A 9,728-nucleotide genomic window follows, 5' to 3' on the forward strand; every position below is an offset into this window, starting at 1 on the left:
TGACCCTGATGTGAACTGTGAGAATCGTGGCCAGATGATGCGCCACAATGAGCTGGACGAGCCGTTTGAGCATGCCTGAACGGACGGCCCCTTCCGTGGTGAAACTGACCTCCCGGAGGAACAACACCAATACTACCGGATCCACGAGGCCTCTTGGCCTCTCTCTCTACTCGCTCCTGGCGGCGAACCGACTCTATATCTTGAGAAATGTCAACAACCTCCTCAAAAGAAGCACCAGACACCCTCTCTCTAGTCAGAAGAATCCACAGTTGATATGTAAGGCCATCAATGAACCTCTTGATCCTCTCCCTATCTGTGGGAACCAACGAGATAGCATGACGGGCCAACTTAGAGAATCTCATCTCATAATGTGTCACAGTCATATCATCCTGACCCAACTGCTCAAACTGCATGCGCAACTCCTCTCTACGGGACTGCGGCACATACTTCTCCAAGAAGAAAATAGAGAATTGCTGCCATGTAAGGGGCGCTGCACCAACCGACCTACGCCTCTCATAAGCCTCCCACCAAGTGAAGGCAGCTCTAGAGAACTGAAAAGTAGTGAACGAGACCCTACTGGACTCTAAAATACCTGCTGTACGGAGAATCCTCTAACACTTATCCAAGAAACCCTGGGCATCCTCGCCCTCTACACCGCTGAAAGTTGGAGGCTGAAGTCTAACAAACCTCTCCAATCTACGATGCTCATCATCAGGCATGGCAAGAACCATATAGTCCTGAGCAGCTGCAACCGGCTGGGTTGGTGGTGCCCCCAGTGTCTGAAGTCCCTGTACCACCTGCTCAGGTGTGCGGGCGGCGGGAGTCTGAGCACCTCCCCCAGCCTTAGAAGTAGCTGCTGCGGTCGGAATAGAGACCACCTAAGCAAGGCTGGTGCACACGGTCAAAATATGAGCTAGGGCCTCCTAAAGGCTTGGGATAATAATAGGCCTGGCTGGTGCCTAAGCTGGTCTCGCTGGTACATCTACAAACGGAACCTGATCCTGGACTGGGGTAACTGGTGGATCTGCAGGTGCCGCTCTGGCTGCTGAGCGGGCTGCACCCCTGCCTTTGCCACGGCCTCTACCGTGACCTCGGCTTCTCGCGACCCCAATTGGTGGTACTGGTGGCTGTCCGTCTTGACCAGTAGCACGTGTCCTCACCATCTGTGAGAGAATAGAATAACAGAAGTTTAGTTACCAGAATCAACAGATTCGCACGACAAGAATTCAAGAATGTGAAGTTTCCTAAGGGTTCCGCAACCTCTCGAAGATAAGTACAGACGTCTCTGTACCGATCCGCAAGACTCTACTAAACCCGCTCATGACTCGTGAGACCTGTGTAACCTAGGCTCTGATACCAACTTGTCATGATCCAAAACCTGACCTGTCGTGATGGCACCTATCGTGGAACTAGGTCAGCCTCAACTCAATAATTCAACACCACAATAGTATTCTTTTTAAGCAATAAACACGGAAGCGACAATTCATTAAGGAACATTTTTTTTGAAAACAAAATAAAAATCCAATATTTGATACAACTGCCCAAAACCGGGGTGCCACTGAGTTTATGAGCGTCTAGAGGAGAACATAGTCCATTCAATGTTTAAAGAAAACAAACTGAAATACATCTAAAGATAAAGGAGGAGAGTCAAGGCCTCCGGACGCCGTGCAGATACCTCAATAGTCTCCTAAGCCTGCATCCTCGATCAGCGACTGCCACTGGACCAAAAGTGCCTGGATCTGCACGCAAGGTGTAGGGGGTAACGTGAGTACACCAACTCAGTAAGTAACGAGACCAAACTATGGACTGAAAGGTAGTGACGAACTCAACCTCAACAGATATAATAGAGACAATGTACAGAAAAGTAGGCATGCTTTCAGTAAAATAGACAGCTTAAAGCGATAAGGTAATTACAAATCTGAACAGTTTAGGATATATAACTCGACTACCTCTACATGCCAATGCACCGACTATATGAAATGCACAATGTACTCCCGCTCTCAAATGCTCAACCACTCGGTACTGAATATGGCCATCCGGCCCAGGAAAATCCATCCCAGAACGTATACAAAACTGACAGTAGGTCACTCAGTACCGAGGAAAATGGGCAATCCAACCCTGTGGAGAAATCCATCTCCGGGTATATATAAATACTCAACCACTCGGTACCGTATATGGCCATCCGGCACACGAAAATCCATCCCGGAACATACTCATCACTAACTATAAGTCAACCGGTACCGAGGAAAAAGGGTAATCCAACCCTGTGGAGAAATCCATCTCCAGATATCAATACTTCGTACAAATCCATGTCCGGGGGAATCCATCCCTCAATAATATCATCCGCGCCCACTGGGGGTGTGCAGACTCCGGAGGGGCTCCTACGGCCCAAGCGTTATCACAATTAATATAACTGCTGCGGCATGCAGCTCGATTCTATAACTGTCACTCATAATCAAGCTCTCAGCCTCACTCGGTCATCACTCTCCAGTCTCACCCACGGGCTCACAATGTCATGGAAACTAGCCCGGAAACAATGATATGTTATGCCAATAATAACAATTGAGACTGAGATATGATATGAAATGCATGAATATGACTGAATACAAAATAATTGTGAAATCAGTGAGATGACAGCAAAAAAAAGACCACTAGGGGTCCCATTAGTATCGGCATGAGGCCCTAACATGGTATCTAACATGTTTTGCAGCTCAATTACTTTATCATATAATGGAAACACGGATATCAACAAGAAAGAGTCATTAAACGGTGCCATGGAATGAACCAGGTCACGATTCTCACGGTGCACGCCCGCACGCCCGTCACTTGACATGTGCGTCACCTCAATACTAACCACATAACACGTAGTTCGGAGTTTCGAACCCTTAGAACCAAGTTTGAAAGCATTACTTACCTCAAACCAAGCAAAATCCTACTCTGCGATGCCTTTGCCTCTCGACTCGGCCTCCAAACACCCCGAATCTAGCCACAAGCAATACAATACGATTAATATAGGATAAAGGAATCAATTCCACAAGAAAAACACCAATTCACAACCAAAATCCGAAATCGGCTCAAACCCGACCCCTGGGCTCACGTCTCGAAATCCGACAAAGTTACAAAAGCCGAAAGCCCATTCACTCACGAGTCTAACCATACCAAATTTATTAAAATCCGACCTTATTTGATCACTAAAATCCACTCTCCAATTTTCAAGCCCTAAATCCCAAATTTCTAGCTCAAATCCCTAATTAGATGATGAATAAAGTCATGGATTCATGAAATTTATACCATTATAGGTTAGAATCACTTACCCCAACGTTGCTCCTTGAAATCCTTCGAAAAATCGCCTCTCTCCCGAGTTCCTCAAGCCCAAAATTAAAAATGGAGAACAAAACCTCGAGCTTGGGTTTTTCTGCCCAGCAAAACTGCACCTGCGGAATTGCATCTGCGAAGAGGGCTCCGGATATACGGAATTTCATTTAAAAATCTGACTCCGCTTCTGCGATCACTTGACCGCATCTGCGGTCATCGCAGATGCGGGGACCAAGTCGCACCTGCGCATAAAAATCGGCTTCTGCAACCTCGCACCTGTGGTTCCCACTCTGCAGGTGCGGAAACACCAGCAAGAGCAGCTTCAGCTGCATTTTTCCAACTCCAAACACTCCGATCACTACCTGAAATCACCCCGAGGCCCTCGGGACCTCAACCAAACATACCAACATATCCAACAACCTCATACAAACTTAGTCAAACTTTTGGATCACTCAAAACAACATCGAAACACCAAAATACCCTCGGATTCAAGCCTAAGAACTTCTAAACTTTCGAATTCTACAAACGACGCCGAAACCTGCCAAATCACGTCCGAATGACCTCAAATTTTACACACAAGTCAGAAATGATACCATGAACCTACTCCAACTTCCGGAATTCCATTCCGACCCCGATATCGAAATCTACACTGTCGACCAAAATCGCCAAAATTCCAACTTTCGCCAAATTCAAGCCTAATTCTACTATGGCCCTCCAAATCACATTCCGGACGCGCTCGTAAGTTCAAAATCGGCTAACGGAGCTAACAGTATCATCAAAATTCAAATCTGAGATTGTTTACACATAAGTCAACATCCGATTAACTATTCCAACTTAAACCTTCTCATAAGAGACTAAGTGTCTCAACTCACCCCAAAATCACTCCGAACCCGGACCAACTAACCCGGTAAGTCCAAATACAGCTGAAGAACACAAAAGAAGTAGGAAATGGGGGAACGGGGCTATAACTCTCGAAACGATCGGCCGGGTCGTTACAGACTGACATATATAAGTAGCTCTAATAATATTTCATAATTCAAAAATGGGTAAAGTGTTTATCCTATTCTTAAAAAATTTCATAAATTATAGTAAACATTTAAGTCTTAATTTCAGTGTTCTGCTAAACTATCTTAATATCAATTACTTCCAATGAATCTGCCAGGAATAAAAGATTTAGGAGCCATACATTTTGCACGTTTACTGTCTCATTAACTAACTAAAATTAAATTCATACTATATCGAGTTAAAAGTTTGATTAAAGTGTTTGATACCCAAAAAAAAAAAATACTTTCAAGAAATATTAGTGTTGAAATAAATCTCTTGAGAAAATTGAAGTCTTCTCAAAAGAGGTAAGTGGTGAAGGGACTCCATAACATAACAATTTACTTAAATGCAAGTCTCTCACCCTGCATGTGATCGTACACTATGGAAAGGATGGCAAAAAGGCAATGGCCCAGGAAAGAAGGATGAGTGTGGGAACTAATTGGTTTTATCAAAGCATTGGTTACCATGTTTATTAGGTTTTTGTCTCAAAGGAAACAATTCCAAATTAGGCCGGAAGAGTTAGGATTTAAAGCTAAAGGTTCGAGATTCTAGTCTGTTTAAGTTATTGGATTCTAAACTAATAATTATATATTTTAATAGTTTTTTAGATAAATAAAAAATTTGAATCAAAGTTACTGAATTCGATCTAACTCGTAAGCAGCATGCTAGCTCCTCCTCTGGACAGAAGCACGAATAAACAATGAAACGAAATGAATCATCATCCTATATATAGTATAGAGACTTATAGAGAAATGCCTTCGCTCGAGGAGGACTAAGGCCATGGTCATACTTAGGGCTGTCAAATTTGGCCCAGCCTCAAATGACCCGTTCATGGTTGGGTTGGTTATTGACCCGCCTATTTATTGAACTCAACCCATTTAAAGTTGGGTTGATTTTTAGTCCAAATTGATCCAAGAATAGCTTTGCTTAAATATCTTTCAAATGAATTTATTTTTTTGTTTGATATGTTATATATGACCATAACAAAAGAAAAAAAGTTTTATTTAGTAATTATACAATTCATAAGAAAACAACATATATTAACTGAAGATTGATAAGAGCTGGGCGGGTTGGGCTATGATCCAAATTTTAACGGGAGAAATACAAAATTAGCCAGATTTACATTTGGTTTCAAAAGTAGTCGAATTTTAGCCACTTTTCATTTAAAGATAAATCTAAACGAAAACACCGTTCAAAATCCAAAAAAATTCCAGCATAATATACTGGAATTCTAGTATAATATACTGGAACTCCAGTATATTATATTATACTGGAGTCTAGTATGATATACTGAAATTCCAGCAAAATATTTTGAAGCTCCAGTATAATATACTGGTCCAGCATAATAATGCTGGAAGTTCATACACAGGTGCTCCAATCTCCAGTATATTATGCTGGAACTTTCCGCGTGTTGGAGTTCCAGCATAATATGCTGGAAGTTCATACACAGGTGCACCAATCTCCAGTATATTATGCTGGAATTTTCCGTGTTGCAGCAAAATAGTGGCTATTTTTTATTGACTTTGCAAACGCTGGCTATTTTTTAATTACCAGTCCGAAAACTGGCTAACCCGTGCTATTTTTACAATTTTAATCCATCTTGACCCAATCCATCTTAGCCCAAGTAACTTTTGGGCGGGTCATTTGATAAATGACTCGCCCAATTATTGACTCAATCCATTTTGACCCGCCCAAAATCGGCCCAACCCGCCCATTTGATACCCTGATTCACACTTCCTCATACCTTCAAATGATGGTTATACTAGCCATTGTCACATAAATTTCCTTCTCTTGTGATTTTCCTTAATTTTGTTGTTCAAGCTCTTATTGGTTCATCACAGAGTAGTTTCTTGTTTAGGGATAATGTCCTTCGCATGTGGTGGTGAGTACTTATTCAAATGAATAACTTTGCTAAGATATCTTTCAAATGAATTATTTTTTTGTTTGATATGTTATATATGACCATAACAAAAGAAAAAAAGTTTTATTTAGTAATTATACAATTCATAAGAAAACAACATATATTAACTAAAGATTGATAAGAGTTGGGCGGATTGGGCTATGATCCAAATTTTAATGGAAAAAATACAAAAATAGCCAGATTTACATTTGGTATTGAAAAATAGCCACAGTTTCAAAAGTGATCAAATTTTAGCCACTTTTCATTTAAAGATAAATCTGAACGAAAACACTGATCAAAATCCAAAAAATTTCCAGCATAATATACTGGAATTCTAGTATAATATACTGGAATTATACTGGAGTTCCAGTATAATATACTGGAATTCTGGCATAATATTCTCCAGTATAATATACTGGTCCAGCATAATATATTGGAAGTTCATACACAGGTGCTCTAATCCAGTATATTATGCTGGAACTTTTCGCATGTTGGAGTTCCAGCATAATATGCTAGAAATCCATACACATGTGCGCCAATCTCCAGTATATTATGCTGGAACTTTCCGTGTTGCAGCAAAATAGTGGCTATTTTTCAATGACTTTGCAAACGCTGCCTATTTTTCAATTAACAGTCCGAAAACTGGCTAACCCGTGCTATGTTTACAATTTTAACCCATCTTGACCCAATCCATCTTAGCCCAAGTAACTTTTGGGCAGGTCATTTGACAAATAACCCGCGGCCAAAATCAACCCAACCCGCCCATTTGTCAAGCTCTTATTGGTTCATCACACAGTAGTTTCTTGTTTAGGGATAATGTCCTTCGCAGGGTGGTGAGTACTTATTCTTGCTTTCTAATAATGAACATAAACTACTATAGGATTACACTAAGTTCATAAGAAAGGAGGACACAGTTCTTACCAAGAAATTAGGAATAAAAGAATTGTCAAAAACTAAATCGTCGACAGAAGGGTTCGAACCTGCGCGGGCGAAGCCCAACAGATTTCAAGTCTGTCTCCTTAACCACTCGGACATATCGACCTTATTGTTGGTTTGTTTAGTTATGACTTAATTAACAGTTTTAATAACAAGATCACATGAGACCTTATAACCGCACTCCCAAAAGTCTTCGCTCCTTTTCTCTAAGAAATTAATTTAAGAAGAAGGGGTAAGACATTCCAAGATAAAGCAACTCTGATTCGTGTAATAGGCATAGGATTGAGGGATGAGAAAGACGTCATCTTGAAAAGGCTTGAAACCATTTGTAAATGTAACAAATTAATTAGTGTGCGTAGAGGTTACTTCTCTCTTTCGGCCGGTTAGTCAGTACCTTTTCCAATCTGGTTAATAATATTACTCCGCTTTTTCATTTCATGTAGCTACCGTGTTTGATTGGATAAAAGAGTTTTAAGATGTTTAACCTAACATGTGTGTTATTTTAATTGTGGCGGAATAAAAGTTAAAATTGATGGTTGAGAGTGATTTTCACTAGTTAAAGAAAAGACAGAATACATTTGGATTACCTGGTTTTCTAGTAGTTATCTAAGAAAAGTTTCTCCATTTGATTGCATCTCTGCAATCTTATTTGCATACATACAAGTTAGAACGACGGAAGAACATGAACCATCTAGGTATATGACAGTTAACACAGCAATTGAGCAGCTCTTGGTGAATATGGTAGGCACATCACCTTTGAGTTTTTGCTTGAGAAAAGAGGACTAAGTCGGCTATGACAAGAAAATATTAATAGGACTTGCTCGCTTAATTTGTTCTAAATATGCAGTACTTTCACTGGAGGAAAACACCTGCAGTAGTTGTTGTGACCGTGAGAGTGAGAGTGAGAGTAAGCGGGAGGTAAGGAGAAAATGTTTTCCTGAATAAAGCACTGATCGGAACACAGATTAAGCAGTCTACTTGATGCGTGATTTCATCTTTATACATCCAAGATTGACCTTTCAAATAATACAATGTGTTAGCTCTAATATATGAAGCTCAATGACATCTGTGTTACAATAAAGTATGAAAAAAAACAGATCTAAAGAACTACTATTACCACATTACCGTTATGACAAAAACCAGAAAGTGGCCTGCAGATAATTATCATTGACAAGCAACAACTATTTTCTTCTACCTGCTTCCGAAAGTAAGGAAGTCGTTTGCAAGATCTGTCGCATCCTATGGCAGCGAACGAGCTTAGCCTAGATTGTCCAGGCTAAAAACAACCTGCTACCGACGATGCCCTGAAGAAGGTGGCCTTCTACTTCCTCCCCTCCCTAAAGCTGAGAACTGATTTCCTGAAGGATGTGGATGATGATATCCTCTAACATTTTGGTTGGTTTGAGGGGCCCCTCCACCACCACGTTGGTTATAGTTTCCAGCCCCGTAAGGTTCATAGCTCGTAGAAGTGTTATATCCACTCTGCTGGTGGAAATTAGTACTTGGTGGAACTGGTACTTGGTCCACATGCTGAGGATGACTGGCATGCGAGGAATAACTGTACCCACCACTTTGCTGCATTCCATCTGTATGATGTCCACGACTACGATAATCTCTGCTGTGGGTGACAGGTCGCCCACCACTCTCGTGGTGAGGGCGAGACCTACTGTAAGAACCCACAGCAGCAGGGACATAAGACTCGCTATAGCTATGGTCGTAGTGATGCCGTACAGTCGAGGAACCTGAAGATCTGGGTTGACGTCCAGCATCTTGAGCAGAATGGCTGAAACTAGGCCGTGTGTTCTCATGAACATTGTATCTATGGGTTTGAAAGGAAGGAAAGGGAGGACCACGTGAAGCAGGATAGGACGCTGGTCGGGCATGTGTATAGTCACCATGCCCCTGACCATTATATGCACGCCTGTAATCACTATGTTCACCCCTATCTTCTTTCTTCTGCATACTATTAACTACCAACCGATGCGCAGCTTCTCCAAGCTGACGACCAGAAATTGCACCAGGGTGGTGGTTCCTGCAACGATGCACACAAGCTAAGTATAACCTAAATAAACAAGATTGGCGTACTGACTACACTGCATCAATTATAGCAACATACCGTCCATTTTCCCAAGGTTTCTTCCTAGTATCCCCATGCCATAGTACAGGATCAGGTTTCATATCACCTAATGTGACCATCTGTATAGAAACAGTACATTGCTGAGAGAAAAAGATAAATGCGTGCAAGAATGAAGATTCTGAAAAGTTCAAAAAGGTGCCCAAACTTGTAAAGGGTAATGAGACATGAATGAAACACGCATATGATAATGCGTTAACATTAGCTGGGAACATAACCACAACTGGTTTCTCATTCTATATGGGTCATGTGAAGGCAACAACCAAATAGGTATAATTAGAGAACCCTCATCAATATTTGCGCTAAACACTGCTTCAAGGGAAATCTTTTTTCATGTACTCACAGAGGAAATCTAAGAATAGCATTCTAGTAAAGAATAAGGCATCCCCCCCCCCCAAC

General features: G+C 41.4%; 1 protein-coding gene and 1 non-coding gene across 2 annotated transcripts in view; both read right to left on the reverse strand.

Annotated features, from left to right (window-relative positions):
* Positions 1–7,218: 7,218 nt before the first annotated feature.
* On the reverse strand, positions 7,219–7,300 carry TRNAS-UGA. Its single transcript has one exon. It is a non-coding gene; the product is annotated as a tRNA-Ser (tRNA).
* An 814-nt stretch (positions 7,301–8,114) lies between these two features.
* LOC109205405 (5'-3' exoribonuclease 3-like) overlaps positions 8,115–9,728 on the reverse strand; it is a 24,797-nt gene continuing 23,183 nt past the window's right edge. Inside the window, exons 22-23 of the mRNA XM_019368113.1 lie at positions 9,312–9,391; positions 8,115–9,227 (exon numbers count right to left, since the gene is read on the reverse strand). Coding sequence (XP_019223658.1) covers positions 8,486–9,227; positions 9,312–9,391 — 822 coding nt within the window. The 3' untranslated portion in view covers positions 8,115–8,485. The remainder of the gene's footprint in view (positions 9,228–9,311; positions 9,392–9,728) is intronic.

The sequence above is a fragment of the Nicotiana attenuata genome, unplaced genomic scaffold (assembly GCF_001879085.1).
Source record: "Nicotiana attenuata strain UT unplaced genomic scaffold, NIATTr2, whole genome shotgun sequence".
In the NCBI taxonomy this organism is placed as follows: Eukaryota; Viridiplantae; Streptophyta; class Magnoliopsida; order Solanales; family Solanaceae; genus Nicotiana; species Nicotiana attenuata.